We start from the raw sequence: 18,858 nt of genomic DNA, 5'->3' as shown, positions 1-18,858 counted from the left end.
TTTGTAACTTTGTTTGTGTTATTCCATTCATAACTTTAAAACATTTGTGACGTCACCCTTTGATCTTTCAGTGGATTATATCTACGAATCGTCTAACTAAAGTGGCAGTGTGGCTTTGAAGAGAAGGGGAGTGCGGGGCAGATGTATTGTTGATAAACGTATCCACACTTTGAGTTACGAATTAACAGAAAACTGGGGATTCGTTAACAAACCACAGTCACAAACAATTCACAAAAAAGTGTGTGTCTTTAATAAGTAGCAATTATAATAACAATTAGCTATACTTTTATACCATTTAAACATAATTGATTTCCAATTTCAGCACACAGTACAGTACAATATATTTTCTTGTGCTTCGGAAATAACTTTAGCTTTCTTTTTATGCAAACCAACTCCTGATTTGGCCAAAAGTTTCATTTTCCCATCAAGAACACTGAGAAAACTTTCAAACTCTGGGTCATTTAACAAACTTAAAGTGCGTCTCTGCAGTCTTAAAATGCTGTATACACATTACAAGTTTGTATAGTGAATTACCACAGTACTCCTCTCCGTTACATTTTCTTACTTCTGTCACAAAACAGCTAAGGCTGTATGACAAAGTAGCATTATCCATATTGACTAAATCTCCACTAATTACACGCATCTCAGATTTAAAGTCAGCTTTTGAATTCCTTTCATTTAACCAAACTTCAAACAGATTCACAACCCATTTATATTTTGCGCAAGTACTTCCAGAAAATGGATCGCTTGCAAAGATATTAACTTCTTCATCCGTTTTAGGTGCAGCAAAACGCTTACTTTCCGCTTTCTCCTTTGTTTTTTTCCTTCTTTTTATTTTTCTAATGCCACCTTTGAGATCTAAATTTAAAACAAAGTCCTCGTTGATATCTTCACTTATAACACAATATGTCGTCTGTGTCAATGGGATAAATAAATGTCAATTACCAAATTAGAGTTCAATTACTCTCATTATTGAACAATTGTCAATTAGGAAGAAATGTTTTAAATGGGATAAACCACAGTAAGTGTTGAATCTGTAAAATAATCCAGTGTCTCGTGCCTAACGGCACTCGAAACGGTGGATTATTTTACAGATTCAACACTTACTGTGGTTTATCACTTACATAAAACACTCAAAAGTGCTAAAATCAGGAAGCACTAAAACAAACTAAATATATTCAATGGCAAACCTTTGGACTAGAAGTCTTTTTCATTGAAGACACTGAACGTGATTTCTAGTTGAACATAGTTACATTTATTTAGTTGCTTTTAATATTTCTTAAGTAGTGTTATTGCAAGAATTAAATACTTTTATACACCATCTTAACACTGGCTACATTTAAAGTTTACCTGCAGAAAAGCCATGGCCATTCACACTTCAGAAAAGCCATGGCCATTCGCACTTCAGAAAAGCCATGGCCATTCGCAGCTCAGAAAAGCCATGGCCATTCGCAGCTCTCCCAAGTCAACATTGATGAGGAAGTTTCTCTGCAGCTCTGCCTCCACCATGTTTCCAGCATTGTACCCAGCATGCAGTAGTGCAGCAGCGGAGCGGCACAGAAGCCAGTCAGCAATCTTCTGCATCTTCATTCTGTCCACATTCTGGAGATTTCCAACCCAATGACAAATGTGGAGCAAATTGGCAGCAACTCTAGCACTTGGGCGCTAAAACACAAAACACATAGTTGATCAATTTAGACCATGACAGTGTAGTGTGAGGCTACTTGAATCACCTTCTATAATTTCTAGGCCTTCTGCAATAAATACGGTTTCAATAATAAACCACTTATAGAAGTCTGTGGGTCTCGTAAGTGTATTATGGATTAATTTTGACTGGCCAACACTGTTAACGGAACTTAAGCAATAACATCATAGGATGTAGCTGTGTACCAAATATTACTAAATGGTTATTAAATAGTTTGTGTCTTATATTAATACACACAAGGCTAGTTTACTGGTTCTATTTCCATACTGAATTAGCAGTCAGCAAGGCATTATCTTTCATGGACCTGTATAGAGCCTGCTGTGTTGAAAGCATAAAGATCAATACAAATAACCTGTGTGTCTCTCCTCTGTTTTTAGTAGCAATGTGTGTAGAACTCTATGAACACATCACTATGTAGAAGGTCATGGGGGGAGGGGGGGGGGGGGTTGAAATACACATTTAAGTGAAGAGATTCCCACCTTGTTTGCATTTCTGCGCAGCAGCAGTTTTACCACGAGCCGGGCTTCAGGAGGCACAGTGCTGGGCAGCGGGGGGAGCTGCTTCTCCTGGTAAGTCCTGCTTTCTAGTACCTCTGGGCCTGGAGTACAGAAGGGGTTGGGCAGCCCAAAGATTTCATAGGCAATAGCACCCACTGCCCAGACGTCTGCCTTGCTGTAGTCAATGACAACACCAGGACCTGGGACTGCAGATGCAACCTGAACATCCAAAAAAGGGTAATTACAAATCAAAACTATCCATCTAGAACTTCAAACACTAATACAACTATAAGAGACTAAGTAAAACATGTTTCGGCTAATACCTTTTGCAGTATTAAGATCTTATGACGGGAAAAGCTGAACACTGATGAAGGCAATAACCAAAACAACTGTCAAATGTTCTGACATTTTAAACTATGATATAGCAAAAAAAAAAACCTAGCAATTATAGGCAACCCCATTGTTGCTTTGTAATCCTATTAAATTAATTTCAACTTGTTGCCTTTATGCCAATGTTGAAAATAGAGTAGAGGCATTTTAGATGTCTCTTTTAAAATGTTATCAGTGTACCAAAAGCATCATTTAGAAAAAAAAGGAGTTTTCTCTAAATGATAGCAGCTTGCAGATCTCATTTCTAGCGCCTGTTTACATTAGCTGATTGGCACAGTTTCACAAAGGGAAGAAACCGTAGTGTGAAGTACTTACTTCAGGTGCCATGAGGCAAGCATTTCCACCCCTATCGACACAGTAGCTGTTAAAGGGCAGCTTCAACCACAAGTGCTGCTCAGCCAGACAGCAGCCAAAATCTGTGATCACCAGGCGTGGTCTGCCAACTGAAAACACAACAAGTATGTCAGGAACACACATAACCCCTCTCCTCTGTGCATACAAACTCAGCATGGAAACTGCATTCACAGCATGTACAAATAGGACAAGCCTAGGAATGTACAGCCGGACAAACAGATGCTTTGATACATTCCCAGGCTCTGACACTCTCAGTTCATTATCCTTTTGATAAGCAGTAACTTGTTCTGTATAAATGTGTCACGTAAGAATATAGAAGTGAGATTGACAGACAGGAGCCTCTGTATATCCACAGTTTCTGATTCTCCCAAACTTCATTACAAATGCGTATTGGATCTCCAGATATATGACAAACGCTAAAGGATCCATGCATGTACATATAAACAGGGTCTCCTCATATTCACAGCTTCTGCATTCAGGACTACAATGCACATTTAAATATGTTCCCTTTCAAAGCAAATTCTGTACACTCACATCACCATTTAAAAGCAATTCTGTACACAAGAGACCAAGATACTTGCAGTATTAGTGTAACTGAACTGATCTAAAACATGGTTCATACAGTACAGTAGACTCGATAATTGGAAATGATCTTTACTGAGAATCACTCCATTGCAATGAAATGCAGGCTCATAGCAGCTGTAGAAACCACTGATATTTGATGAAATGGAAGTATCAAAAACAAAAAGACTAAACAAGTCATGTTTAGTACTGTACAGATTACATTCAACCAATCACATCACTAATCTGAACAGGGTCCAGACCCGACTCATTTGGGTTAATGAGAGTCTGCTGTACTCCGTATCGCCAGAAACACAAACACAGCGTATTCAATATTACTGGAACTATTAGAAACACAGCGTGCTAAATATTCCTGAAATTATTATTAACACAGCATGCTAAATATTACTGGAGTTATTTCTGTATTTATTTTCTTTTTGACCTGAATCACGCTCCAGCAGGATGTTGTCAGATTTTAGGTCTCTGTGAGCGATTCCTTGTCTGTTTAGATGATCCACTCCTTCTAGCAGCTGCAGAATCAGCAGAATCGCCTCCCTGTTATCAGGAGGCGAAACTTGCAGGGACTGCCGCAGAGTGCAGGGGTAGCTGCAAGCACACAAACACAGCACTTTAAACAGCTAAGAGGCCTTTCTCAACTCACGCCTTTCACTTCTGAAGGCCTCGGTTCCAGTTTGGTGGTCTAAGCAAGCCCCCAGTGGACATGCATCGATGTCAACATTTTGGATTTCATTCTTTTTTTACACTGTTCCATACTAAGAAATTAGATTCCGATAAAAATGTGTTTGGCAATTATGATTTAATAACTCATGCTTTTTATTACAGACTGCTGAGGATCTTTCAGTTAGTCAGAGCATACCTTTTGCCTTCTGTATTCCAAAACTCATCACCCAATTCATACAACAACCGTACCATACTGAGTTTATACAGTGATGTATTCTCAATATTCATACAATTGACCTGCTTTCAGCCTCAGTCTATTCACTTCTACTTGTTATTTATTTATTGCATTTATACAGCGCTTTTTATACAAAAGTATTGCAAAGCACTGTACAGTACATAGCAGGAAAAAAAAGAACAAACCATCATACATTTGTATAGCATGTTACACATACAATTGCCACACTCAGTCCATTTAAATAACAGTAAACAATACAAAAGCAGCAATTTTAAAGTTACATTAAAACCCACCAAGATAAGAAAGCCATTTTTATAAAAGTGCGTTTTTAGTCTTGACTTGAAAACTGTAACGGTCCCAGCTTCCCTGACAAACAAAGGCAAAGCATTCCATAATTCAGGGGCTCTACAAGAAAAAGCCCTACCTCCCAGGGTCAGGTGACCCCACACGGGGTAAGTAACTCCTGCAAATAACTAGGTGCTAATCCTATAAGTTAACAGCAAACTCTTAAAATCAATTATATACTGCAAAGGGAGCCAGTGTAAAGAGGCCAGAACAGTGGTAATCTGTTCATCTTTCCTGGTTAGTCAGAATTCTAGCGCCGGTATTCTGAACAAGCTGCAAGTGGGTTACTACACATTTTAGGACACCAAAAAAAAAGTGCATTACAATAATCAACTCTAGATCAAACAAAGGCATGCATTGGTCTCTCGGCATCAGATACGGAAATAATTGGTCTAAGTTTGGCTATATTGTACAGATATTACCCACATACACAGACATAACCTTGCAATATGTAGGTTTATCCAGTATTCAAAGAGTCTTCAATTGCTTACTTCTTCATTACTAAGAAGAGAGTGCGGTTGTGTCCGATGCCAGCTGGATTGATTCTGGCAGGCAGCACATCAGGATAATCAGCCAAGGCACCAGGCAGCAGAGGCACATCCGCAGTAAAAGCTCGGAAAACCTGGATTACATTGGGATGAGGCTCCAGCTTCTTCCTGATGCAGCCAAATTGCCTGAAAAGAGCTCCAGAAATAAGACATCTCTAAACGTTCTCAACAAGTCAGATTACAAAATGGAAGTTAAAATAGCATTAAGGGCAATTTCATGATATTCCATGATAAAGTGACCATGGCATGATAAAAAAGGGTGTATATTTATGAACGCTGTATTATTTTTGTTCAGTTTGTGCCTTTTCTTTACAGACATTTAAAGTTACTGTTAAAAAAACCCAGAAACATTTTGAAGTCCGACTTCCATACATTTCAGGTATCAATGCTAGGATAAATGTTTTAGTTACACATTTGTAAATGTCACATTTTGACTCTATGGGTATGTAATACCAAGTTACTAATATTACATTTTCTTGAGATAAAGGAACATATTTTACAGCGATTCAAAATAATAGTGTTTAAATAAAACCAAATGCCACATTGTGGCAAAGTGGTAAGTGGTAGCAGGTGTATAGCAGGTGCAGTGCAGATACCGTAATTCCAAGAATCACACAGACAACAAAGTACGGGTGAAAATGTTTTAATGGTTTATAATCCAATGGTCTGATGACCTGCCAGTAAATAATAAAGAGCTGGCAATACACAACAATGTGTATTGCGCAGTGATTAAACAAAGGGTTGCAGTCCCGCAAATGAAACACGGTACAAACAATTAGACACACACGATCACTGTGAGTGCTCTCAGTGCTTGTGGTGAAGTACTATATAATACGTGCTTTTAGTGAAACAGGTGCTGATAACAATGTTTATTCGTGACGGCAGTGCAGTGGTGATCCGGTTTTGTGCTGGCCCTTGGCGACAGCGCCGGATTTGTGTTTAGCCGTCTGGTGATAACAAACACAGACAATTACTAAACAGACAAACAAACAAAACACTCACAAATTCTTTTCTTTTAATTATTTTGGGCAATCTCCCGGTCCTTCCAGTTCCCACGTCAAAACCCAAGCAAAGGAAAAGATTTACAATTCTCCAGCCCCTTTTATGCGATTATGCATGACCCCTTGGTAAACGATTACAGCTGACTCTATTGCCTGCAGCTGCTACCTCGTTTACCTTCCAGGTCAATACATTCTCACACTGGAGTCTCGTCTTTTTTCAGGCTGATTGACTTCCCGACCCAGGGAATGAACTGTCAGACAACCTGTCCAAAGCCTTTCCCTTTCGCTACTTTGTATCCTCACAGGTCGAGAGGGAGATTTACGACCAGAACTCATTATATTTCCGTCACATATCCCACCGCTCAGAGTGGAGCCGAAGGAACACTCGGCTGAATCTATCTTTCCCATTACTCCCCCCTCCCGGGAAAAATAATCCGCATTTTGATGGTCTTTCCCTGCACGGTGTACCATATGGTACATGAAGGGCTACAACGCCAGATACCACCGAGTTATCCGGGCATTGCTGTCCTTCATTGTACTTAACCACCTGAGTGGGGTGTGGTCTGTGACAAGATGAAATGAGTGTCCCAGCAGGTAATATCGTAAAGAGTGAGTAGCCCATTTGATGGCCAAACGCTCCTTTTCGACTACGGAGTAGTTGCGTTCCTGAGGTAGCATTTTTTTTACTGATGTACAGTATCGGGTGTTCTACTCCATCTACCTTTTGAGACAAGACTGCACCCAAACCCACATCCGAGGCGTCGGTGTGGAGGATGAATCTTTTGGTGAAATCTGGGGTGATAAGAGTGGGGCCTGGCAAAGTCTACGCTTAATAGTATCAAACGCCCCCTGACACTCAGCTGACCACTTAATTAAATTTGGAGCACTCTTTTTGGTGAGGTCAACTAAAGGGTTAACCACTGTGGCATACTCGGGGATAAAGTGGCGGTAATAACCGGCTAAGCAGCAGTGACCTCACCTGAGTCTTGGTTTTGGGGATCGCTGCATCAACCAAAGCCTGGATTTTAGTGACTACAGGTCTCACCCTTCCATTCCACATTAAAAATCCCAAATATTGAGTCTCTGTCTTGGCAAACGCACATTTTCTCAAGTTAGCTGTCAGCCGGGCTACCCTTAGAGAATGAAGGATGGCTGCAATCCTAGCCAAATGCTCTCGCCAGGTGGAGCTGTAAATGACCACATCATGTAGCCCAAACGGCATGGTTTTAAAGTGAAACAGCCCCTCTGGTGTTGAAAATGCGGTTTTCTCTCTAGAACTGCGGGTTAAAGGGATCTGCCAGTATCCCTTCGTCAGGTCCAAAGTGGAGATAAACCTCGCCTTACCCAGTCTGTCTAAAAGTTTGTCGACCCGAGGCAAAGGATACGCATCGAACTTGGCAATAGCGTTTACCTTCCTGAAATCCACGAAGAAGCGGTTGGTGCCGTCTTTCTTAGCCACTATGACAATAGGACTGCACCACTCGCTCCTGGAAGGTTCAATCACCCCAAGTTCGAGCATGTCCCATACCTCTTTGCGAACGCCACTTCGTCGACTTTCTGGGATCCGGTAAGGTCTCTCCCGCACGATGACACCTGGTGGAGAGATAATGTCATATTCAACCAAATTAGTTCTGCCGGGCAAGTCAGAAAAAACATCGCTGAATTCCTCAATAAGCTTACGTAGCTCCCGTTGCTGGTCTGGAACCAATTGTTCCCCCTTCGGAATGATTTTTGTGCTAGGAGTCTCTGGACAGGGGCCTAAATCATCCTCTATGTTGCCTGGGGCTATAAACAAGACCTCCCTTGCCTGCCAGGGCTTTAATAAACTGACATGATAAATTTCACGTTCATTACGGTGATCGGGCCGTTTAATTTCATAATTCACCTTTCCTATAGCCCGAATCACTTCATATGGCCCCTGCCATTTAGCACATAACTTGGATTCTGAGGAGGGAAGCAGCAGCATTACCTCATTTCCTGGTCGAAAGGTTCGAATTAGTGCATTTTAGTTGTAATGCTGCTGTTGTCGGTGCTGAGCCGATCTGAGGTTGTCCTGGGCCAAACGACCGACCAAATCTAGGCGATCTCTTAGTAGAAGCACATGCTTCACTACATTTTTGGAGGAGCCTTTGTGCTCTTCCCACCCCTCTCTCAACAGATCGAGGATGCCGCGAGGCTGTCGGCCATACAAGAGCTCGAAGGGGGAGAACCCTGTCGAACTCTGTGGCACCTCTCTCACTGCAAAAAGGAGGTAGGGAAGGAGCGATGCCCAATGTTTTTGCTCTTGCGTTACAAACCGTCTCAGCATCGACTTCAAGGTCCGATTGAAACGTTCCACCAAACCGTCCGTCTGTGGATGATAAACAGACGTCCTGATGGGACGTATTTTTAATATTTTATATACCTGCTGTAACGTGTTAGACAGAAAATTGGTTCCATGATCAGTCAAGATCTCTTTGGGGATCCCTACTCTCGCCATAATCTGTACTAACTCGGTGGCTATTGCAGCAGCACTAGTGGACCTCAATGGAACTGCCTCTGGGTATCGCGTTGCATAATCTACCACTACTAATATATGCGTATACCCAGAGTCAGAAGGTAGCAGAGGGCCCACTATGTCCATTGCAATGCGTTCAAAAGGATTGGAAATAATCAGCAGTGGAACCAAAGGGGCGGGGCGCACTCGACCCGGCGCTACTCGCTGGCAGTCTGGGCATGTGGCTACATATTTCGACACATCAGTATGAAGACCTACCCAATAGAATCGAGCCAATATCCGCTCCCTTGTCTTGTCAGCTCCGAGGTGCCCCGCAAAAGGGATATCATGCGCCAGCCTCATGACCTCGGTCCGACAAGACGGGGGAACCAACAATTGTGTTACAGGCTGTCCTGTGCCCGCGGCTAGATTTACCCTATATAGTAATCGCCCCTTGATACTGAAGTGTGGATATACTAGCGCCCCAGCGCCATCAACATCCTTACCTTCAATAGACCGGACCTGCCCCCAAGCGTGCACTAGTGACGGGTCATTATGTTGGCCCCACACTATGTCCGCGCTTGAGTGCCACATGTCCGGTATATTGAGAGGGGCCGGAGTAACATCTGCCCTGGATGGCCCATTAACCTCGCCCTCTCGGTCACACTGCGTTCCGACTCCTTTTGACTGGCGTTTGTTACCATTCAAGCACTCTCCCACCAGACCCCAGCCTTGTCTCAGGGATGCTCCCTACCATTTTGCGGTCCGTCTCTCCTTATTTGTTTTTCTAGGACGGAAAATAGGAGAAAACATTTCAGCTTGAAAAGGAAACACATCACCAATCTGTTCCCTTTTCTTTTCTTCTGCCACGTTTACATGTGCGGCTGAGACTGCCATTATTTGCATTAGTTCTTTAAATTTTGGCCAGTCTCGGCCCAGAATAACTGGGTGTGGCAACCTTTCCGCCACCCCTACTACCAGGTGACGTTTTATCGGTCCTACTGATAGATATACTTTTAGTGTGGGGTATGCCGCCGTGTCTCCATGGATACAGGAGATGGCCACCTGACCTCGTGGCCGCCACGACACACCGCCCAAGAGAGCTGTTCTAATCAAGGTTTGCTCACATCCCGTGTCCACTAATGCGTGGGTTTTCACATTGCCTAAAACCACATCAATCATACAAGGCCCCTCCCGACCGTTTTCCCCACACTAACTTATCTCAGGTGCCCAATTACATGCGGCCACGTCACACTCCATGGCAGCGGGGCATGACCTGGCCAGATGTCCCTGTTGGTTGCACCTAAAACAAATCGGGGGGACAGAGGAAACAGTGGTTAAGTGTCTATCCCGCTGCTGGTATGGCAACTGGGCAGGGGCAGCACCTCTACCCCTGCTGGGGGCCAACCTTGGTCTCCATGGAGGGGAGGCAAGGTGGCCCATTGGGGTCGGCGGTCTCGGAGGTCTGGGTCCCGGGACTGATGGTGGTGGTGTTGGAGAAGAGAGAGGTGAGGGTCGGCTGTTCCCGAAGGGCAGGAGCCGACAGTATCCCGGTCCGGGCAGAAACTAGGGAGTCCTCGTAGTCCTCGGCCAGTTTCACAGCGCCCTCCAGGGTGTCGGGGTTGTGGCGCCGTATCCAAGCCTGGGTATCGCCGCCGACCACATGGCAGAACTGCTCCACCACTATTGCTTCCCCCATTTGCACGTTGTTTTTCTTCTCAGGGGTCAGCCAGTGCACCATGTGGTCACATAACCGCTCTGCAACCACCCTGGGGCGTGTCTCCTGGGATCTTCGGTACTCCTTAAACCCAACCCGGTGGGTCTCTGCCATTATGTTGAGGCGGCGGAGAATGGCCTGTTTGACCAGGTCGTAGCTGGCGGCGTTGAGGTCGCTCATGGCCTGGTAGGCTGCCTGAGCCTCCCTGCAGGCAGGGTCCCAGCTGGCTTGCCCAGAACTCCCGCGGCCATGACGCGGTGGTAGCCATCCTTTCAAACGCCACCAAGTAAACCTCTGGGTCGTCCTCCGCCGACATCTTCATCGCCCGAGCCTTCGGTGCCGACATCGCTGGTGCTGCAGTAGGGGCTGGCACTGTGGACAATGCCAGTCCTACCCGTTCAATGAGCGCGTTGTAGCGCTTCTCTCTCCTTCTCTCCTCTGCGTCCCGTCTGCTCTCCAGTGCCTCCAGCAGCTCCTCTAGCGCGTTGCGATCCATCCCACACTGACACCATGTGTGGCAAAGTGGTAAGTGGTAGCAGGTGTATAGCAGGTGCAGTGCAGATACCGTAATTCCAAGAATCACATAGACAACAAAGTACGGGTGAAAATGTTTTAATGGTTTATAATCCAATGGTCTGATGACCTGCCAGTAAATAATAAAGAGCTGGCAATACACAACAATGTGTATTGCGCAGTGATGAAACAAAGGGTTGCAGTCCCGCAAATGAAAAAACACGGTACAAAACACACACAATTAGACACACACGATCACTGTTCCAAAGTGAGTGCTCTCAGTGCTTGTGGTGAAGTACTATATAATACGTGCTTTTTAGTGAAACAGTGGTGATCCGGTTTCGTGCTGGCCCTTGGCGACAGCTCCGGATTTGTGTTTAGCCGTCTGGTGATAACAAACACAGACAATTACTAAACAGACAAACAAACAAAACACTCACAAATTCTTTTCTTTTAATTATTTTGGGCAATCTCCCGGTCCTTCCAGTTTCCACGTCAAAACCCAAGCGAAGGAAAAGATTTACAATTCTTCAGCCCCTTTTATGCGATTATGCATGACCCCTTGGTAAACGATTACAGCTGACTCTATTGCCTGCAGCTGCTACCTCGTTTACCTTCCAGGTCAATACATTCTCGCACTGGAGTCTAGTCTTTTTCCAGGCTGATTGACTTCCCGACCCAGGGAATGAACTGTCAGGACAACCTGTCCAAAGCCTTTCCCTTTCGCTACTTTGTATCCTCACAGGTCGAGAGGGAGATTTACGACCAGAACTCATTATATTTCCGTCACACACATCCATAACATTTTCTTGGTAAAGTTTTTATAAAAGTTGTATACTACATTATATTGTTTTCAAACTTTCTCTGCAAAGCTAACTTTTTAAAATGTATGTTCTGGAATAAAAACGTTGACCCTTTCTTAATATTAAGTGCCCAGATTAGTGTCATGGACGTGCCTGTTATGGACGTGACTGGTAGTAAGCTTGATGAGATTGCAAAGAAATCACAGGTCTTATCATGGACAAGCAAAATCACTAAAGAACACCACAGCAAACTGCCATGAGACCATATAAACAAATCACAATACCAAAGATTTGTGTCTGTCATTTTAATGGGTATTAAAGTGTTTTCTGTCATCTGCTGAGCTTACATTCCTCTGTTCATGTTAACGCTCCTCCTTAGTAAAACATCTCGCACTGTGAAGTGCCGCTAGTTAAATTGACAAAGTTAGTGGCAATGTGCTAAAAACATGTGTATACTACACGCAAGGTATACAAATCTTCATTGATTTAAGATCGCCCAAATACACATACCTTTAGACCAAAGTGACATCAGGGTGTTAGTTCTGTCACTTCATTCAAAGCACTTGGATTTCAAGTTTAATTTTACATCACATTATTATTACAATTCAGGACGCACTTCAAGACGTTTTTTTTTTTTATTAAATTTTATTTGGTATACCAGTTTACATGCTTTTATTTAATAATTCAAGTTTTGTCTCAATTTTTAACTACTTGTAGCATGTGTCCACAAAGGGGCAAAGGTACAAACAAACAAACTTTCCTGTTCTGGTCTCTCTGTCTCTCACTCTGTCACTGTTGACACGTTATGTGATAATTTATCAGCAGTTCAGAAAGCTGTCGGAGAACACTGCATTCTTACACAGAAGATCCTTCTACATTCAACATCAAGAGAATCTCATTAGAGGTATATTTAATTATATTCTTAATTAGCAAAATATAAAATATTATAATACAATGTTTATTAATCTTGTCAGTCCTGCCAGATTTTTCACTGAAACCTTACCATCTTATCTCGTGTCCCATATGCGAAATGTAATGTGTACATAACAAATTAAATCAAGTGTAATCATAATTATTTATATTTCACGATATTAAAACAAATAAATAAATAAATTATATATATACATATATATATATATATATATATACATATATATATATATATACATATATATATATATATATATATATATATATATATATATATATATATATATATATATAGTGGACAAATGTCCATTTAAAGTTTTATTTTTAATTTCTTGATTACATTTCAGAACGCTGTGTCACATCCAGAACGCTGGACTTCGGGTTGTACTATTAAAATATTAAAAACCTGATATATTCATTAATATGATTTTGAGGAGAAGCCAAGTCTTTCTTACAACATTACAGTGAAGGTTTTGGGTGCAGGTCTGTAACAGGGGGAGACCTGTGCTGACTCTGCTGGCGTATTCTTAGTGCTGCAGGAAGAGGGCAGCAGTCGTCCAATACCCGCCTGTCAGTCACGGCAGTGACACGGAGAGGTGGGAAAGAGGGTGTGTGGGCTTTTCTTCTCTCGGAGTGGCTGAAAGGCGGGTCTTGGGGGGATTGCTAGCCCTATAAAATAATACTCCACTGTTTCCTCAGATCTGCCCTTTTAAAAGACGTACTGGGAAGTACGGGAGCTCGGGTCGAGAGCTGGGAACAGCCGGGACCGAGAGAAAACCGGGAACAAAAAGAAAACGGAAAGTAAACTTAATATTAGTGGGGAACCCGTGGGCAGACCCCCTGTGTAGTTCTAGGGTAGACTGAGGAGACGGTCAGAGTAGGACGGAGACCCGGGCCGTGCGGCTAGCGACGGCTGGGGTAACGCTGCCGAAGTGCAGCACCTTTTATTTGTAGTTTTGTTACTGTGTTTTATTTTCCTTTTTACTTTCGCCTTTGGTTTGTGAATTATTGTTTGAGCACTTGTAAGTGCGCCCGCACTTGTTCTGTACCGCATCTGGTATTTCCGTGGTTCTGTTTGTATCATTGCTGGTAGGCAGACCACAGTGAACAGCGCCCTCTGCAGGCTAAAAGAAAAAGTACACCCGGCACAATAAAACTGGGCACCTGTGCGGTGCTTCAAGTACACCTTCCGTCTCCTGTGTGTCAGTGAATCACCCACCACCCTTCAACAAGGTCCCACAATTCACAGACTTTTGAGAACATGTAAAGTGATCCAGCAATGCTCAGCCATTTCTGTCACATCCATAACGATTGTTTCTTTGGGCAACAAAACATTTTTTATGAGACTTTGAACCATGGAATTTTAACAGACACAGTTTAAAAAGCCCTTTATCTAAATCATCTAGAATGTTTCTTTAATTCATTAAAGGAGCCCTGGTGTATGGTAACAAACTTACATTGTGTGCAAATGTCACATCCACAACGCTGGAATAGCCCTTAAATAAATAATAATAACATAAAATGTCAGGGGTGCTAAGAAAACGAGAAATATATTAGTGATCTGTTCAAATCCATGAACTACATTGAACAATCACAAGTCTTGGCATGACTTCTCTAATATACAGTATAGAAAAGTCCTAATTGACATTTGAATATACAGTAACTGTATTTGCAATCTTTCACCATTTTCACAAAAAAAAAGTTTTATTTAATTTTTAACTCAAAGGCAACATAATGTGATATGATATTGCATTACACACAGCTCACCCGTTTAGTGCAGCTGTTCCTCTCTCACTGTTCATAGCAAGGAGAGGAGCTGGAACCAATTCCTGACCCATGGCTCTCAGGATAGACTCACTGGAAGACCCTGCCTGCAATAGGGAACACACAGAGCAATCTGTAACATATTGCAAAGCATTGTGTGGATCAGATCCACAAAAAAAAACAAAAAAACCCTCTGCATCAGATCTCTCAATTGCTCAATACTATTTTCTCTCCAGTTTCAACATTTAAAACTCAATTGTAAAAATAAGTTGTTAATAGTTGTTTAAAACATTTAGAATTTTTCCAAAACATTTAACTGTTGTCAAAAATATGCATGAAAATATATAGGTTAGCTTTAGTGTGTGCATAATAGTAAGTGTAGAGCACAAACCACTTTTGTATTTAATTTTCCACATTTCTTCAGTCTTGTCCCTGTACACATACAGTCTCATACATGTTCTATTGTGTTGTTTATACATGCACACATGTTGCAGTCATTGTTATGATGTATTTCCTGATTGGTTACAGGTGTTTCTAATACAGTTGAAGCTCTATAATAATGCTGTATTATGGGTTGTTTTAAACGACACCAACCCCGATATTCCACATCATTTTCACAGCCAGCGGGAGCCGAGCTGGATGGTTTGTCAGAGGGAGGCTGGTGTCCAGGAACGCTTCCCCCCTGGGGGGTGACTGCACATGGGAGGCTTGCTTAGGTTTCCAGGGGGCAGCGAATGGAGCAGCAGCCTCATACACTGCAGCGTTACAGCCTTTCCCAATCTGCTGTCCAATCCAGTAATCCTCCAGTTTGTAGCCGGTGGTGAAGGACTTTAGTGGGCTCTCATGTTTCTTTGCTTTGCTATGGAAAAGTGCCTTTCAGGAAAAGGAAAGAAATAAACCATTAGAATGCCTCTATTGAGAACATAATGACAAACGTATTGTAGCGACGTGTGTTTGTTGTGCGTCTTGTTCGTGTTCTGTGTATTGTGAGGCAAGCCCACGCCGGGGGGAGCTCGACTTGTGTATAGTTAGCCAAGCAGACCTCCTTGTAGCCGAGGCTAGGTTGCGCTATGCCAGGTCAGGAGGGCATGCAGGCTGGTAGAGCGCAAGGATTGGTTGGTGTGCATGACGGGGGGGTGTGTCGAGGGGGGAGGAGAAGAGTAGTGTGTGGTTGAGAGAGAGAGCGAGAGCGAGCTGGAAGCGGCAGTGTGAGCAGAGAGATAGAGAAACTGAAAGGGGGATACAAGAAACAGAGAGTTTTCATTTTATTGGCGTGGGTCTTAGCCGATAGGGACCTTTAGAGTTTAAAATAAATAAAGTCGAGTTGATTTCACTACCTGTCTGCTGTCTGTTAGTTTGAAAGGAAACGGAAACCACTGCTCGTTACAATTGGTGTCAGGAAGTGGGATGCAAGTGCCCCGGCACGCACTCGTCGGACTGTAGCCTGGTTAGCAAGTCCGGGGCGGACCTGAGGCTGGCACGGGAGAGTGTAGCGTGCACGGGGGAAGGCAGCAGCAGGGCTGGTAGGTGACGTAATCACACACAAAGACATAAGCCCGATACACGCTCCTTTCAAGGGAGCCGACTCCTTTGTATAGCGGTATCTGCGCTATGCTTTAGTGCGAGAGGTCCTGGGTTCGCGTCCGCCCTCCGCCTGTGTGTGGACTGCCTCGCCCTGTGTGATGCACCTGCCTGCGGGAATCAAGATCGCTACATTGGTGTCCGCAGACTACTTCACCAAGTGGCCGGAGGCGTACGCAAGGCTAGGCGTATGCAAGGCTTTGGTGGACGGGTTCTTCAGTCGGTTCGGTGTCCCGGAGGATCTGCATTCCGACCAGGGGCGGAACTTTGAGGCGCAAGTGTTCCAAGAAATGTGCAACCGTCTGGGAATCCAGAAGACCCGCACCAGCCCACTGCATCCCCAAAGGGACGGTCTGGTGGAAAGATTTAATCGGACCCTGGCTGCTCAGCTTGCCCTCTCCAAAGCTGAAGACCAGACGGACTGGGACTTCCATCTGCCCCTGGTGCTGCTGGCCTGTCGCACTGCAGTACAGGAATCCACTGGCTGTACTCCGGCGCTCCTCATGTTCGGACGGGAGCTTCGCACCCCCCCAGAGATCACCTACGGCCGACCACCCAATGCACCAGTTGCCCCTGCCGGACCGGAGTATGCTCGGCAACTGCAGGATCGTTTGGAGGAGGCACATCGCTTCGCCTGGCGGCAGCTCCAAGCCGCTGGTAACCAGCAGAAGAGGAACTATGACAACCAAGCCCGGGGATGTCACTTTGCCGCTGGAGAGAAGGTATGGGTTTACAGCCCGAAGAGGACAAAGGGGGCTGCTGCCCCAAGCTGGAGAGCAAGTGGGTGGGTCCCTGCGAGGTGGTGAAGCGGATGGGCGAGGTGGTCTACCACATCAAGATGCCACCCCAGGGCCGCCATGTCATCCTCCACCATGACCGGATGGCCCCCTACCTGGGAAGAGCCCCCTCTACTCCGACTCCCCTTGTCCCCGCCCTGGTCCCTGCATCTCCCTTTTTTGCTCCTGAGACCCTCGCCCAGGCACCGACCCCGTCTCTATCCCCAGACTCCCTGTCAAGCCCTCAGTCCTCCCCTTCACCTGCCCCTGTCCAATCCCCGCCCTTGTCCACTGAGACTCCTATCCGGCCTCGGAGTCTTCGTCGGAGACCAGGTCGCTTCCAGGACTATGTGTTCCCTCGGGGGCAAGAGACTGGGGGGGGGGGGGGGGGGGGGCAGTGTAGCGACCTGGCCAAATTGAAGGGACATGTGTTTGTTGTGCGTCTTGTTCGTGTTCTGTGTATTGTGAGGCGAGCCCACGCCACGGGGGGAGGAGCGGGACTTGTGTATAGTTAGCCAATCAGACCTAACCGAGGTTAGGTTGCGCTATGCCAGGTCAGGAGGGCATGCAGGCTGGTAGAGCGCAAGGATTGGTTGGTGTGCATGATGGGGGGGGTGTCGAGGGGGGAGGAGAAGAGTAGTGTGTGGTTGAGAGAGAGACAGAGAGAGAGCTGGAAGCGGCAGTGTGAGCAGAGAGATAGAGAAACTGAAAGGGGGATACAAGAAACAGAGAGGTTTCATTTTATTGGTGTGGGTCTTAGCCGACAGGGACCTTTAGAGTTTGTTAAAAATAAATAAAGTCGAGTTGATTTCACTACCTGTCTGCTGTCTGTTCGTTTGAGAGGAAACGGAGACCACCGATCGTTACAGTATTTTCAAATGTTCTTGTGAGTGTTTGTCTGCCATCCTGATACTGTGCAGTGCACTTAAACTGCAGTAAACAGATTACCTGAAGAATGTATTTTCAAGTGTAACCAGGAGTTCCCTTTAGGTGATCGGTGCCATTTCATTTTTAATACAAAACTGCCGTCGCATACTGTACTATGAAATCTACAGGTCTTAAATGTGTATTTTGTATTTTAAAATGTAGGCATTTTAATGTGTCTATCATCAAAACTATGCTTTGCATTTAAATAATGTTGTTATTTGTGTTAAAAAATGCGTGTCGTTATTGTATTTGGGAAACATTTCAAAACGTTAGCTTGGGTTGCGGCTACACAATTTTTGTTTTATTTTTTATGAAAACAACAAAACATGATTTTGGTACTTTCCCATGTAGAAAATGTACATAAAGAACACGCGTTATTGCGGGGTCCCTGTGTTTCTATGCAGGCTTTTTTTCCCCAAACTAACTCAGGTGGTTCAGTGCAAATCTGCCCCCTCCTGTCCCAAACTTGTAAACAAAACAAGGCCATACCTGAATGTCCTGACATGTCGCGGCGACCTTTCTGTCTTCTTCCAGCTGTTGTTCAATAAGACCCAAGCCCATCCCGAAAGCCAAAAACACAGCTCTGTTCCTGGGGGCGCCCGAACCGGGAATCCTCCAGAAGACCCGCCGGTGCAGCTGAGCCGCAAGCCCGCTGAGAGACACTCGGTAATACCGATAACGACCCGGCAGGAAAGTCTGAGGCTGTACTCGACTGGAGGGTTGGCCTAGCCTGAGTCGCTCTCCTCGGAACTTAGCTGCAACCCGGGCCGCTGGTTTCAGAAGCCCGAGCTGCAGTACCGAGCGTCCCAGCTCCAGCCCACGGCCAATAGCATGTTTGACAGACATGTTTGGCGCCAGAAGCCCCCGTTTTACTGTAAACACAATGCAGTCTTGAATCGAGTTTGCTGATGACGGGAAGTCCAAGGACACACAAAATAAACTGGCTTATCGCAAAGTCCCCCACGTCACATGACATAACAACAGTCTAAAATAAGCACACATTACAGAGCACCTGTTTTTATTCACCTTATGCGTCATTATTGGCGTGTCTATT

The 18,858-nt window shown here is 44.5% G+C and overlaps 1 protein-coding gene across 1 annotated transcript; it reads right to left on the bottom strand.

Moving 5' to 3' along the window:
* Positions 1–227: 227 nt before the first annotated feature.
* On the bottom strand, positions 228–18,773 carry LOC117426073 (serine/threonine-protein kinase PINK1, mitochondrial-like). Its single transcript, XM_034043339.3, has 8 exons — positions 18,294–18,773; positions 15,115–15,393; positions 14,524–14,627; positions 5,260–5,442; positions 3,950–4,113; positions 2,908–3,035; positions 2,185–2,421; positions 228–1,665 (listed from the first exon to the last, which is right to left on the bottom strand). Exons 1-8 carry the CDS (start codon positions 18,648–18,650, stop codon positions 1,405–1,407), a joined length of 1,713 nt encoding a protein of 570 aa, XP_033899230.2. The 5' UTR covers positions 18,651–18,773; the 3' UTR covers positions 228–1,404.
* Between the last annotated feature and the right edge of the window lie 85 nt (positions 18,774–18,858).

Source organism: Acipenser ruthenus, chromosome 27 (assembly GCF_902713425.1).
Source record: "Acipenser ruthenus chromosome 27, fAciRut3.2 maternal haplotype, whole genome shotgun sequence".
NCBI lineage: Eukaryota > Metazoa > Chordata > Actinopteri > Acipenseriformes > Acipenseridae > Acipenser > Acipenser ruthenus.
Note: the sequence above shows the minus strand (reverse complement) of the source record. Positions and strands in the feature narration are given on the sequence as shown.

Coding starts and splice junctions, on each gene's coding strand:
- LOC117426073 (XM_034043339.3), bottom strand. CDS start 18,650: ATGTCTGTCAAACATGCTATTGGCCGTGGGCTGGAGCTGGGACGCTCG. Junction 4,114..5,259: donor CTCTTCTTAGTAATGAAGAA/GTAAGCAATTGA, acceptor GTGTGCTTGCAG/CTACCCCTGCACTCTGCGGC. Junction 1,666..2,184: donor TGCGCAGAAATGCAAACAAG/GTGGGAATCTCT, acceptor TTTGTGTTTTAG/CGCCCAAGTGCTAGAGTTGC.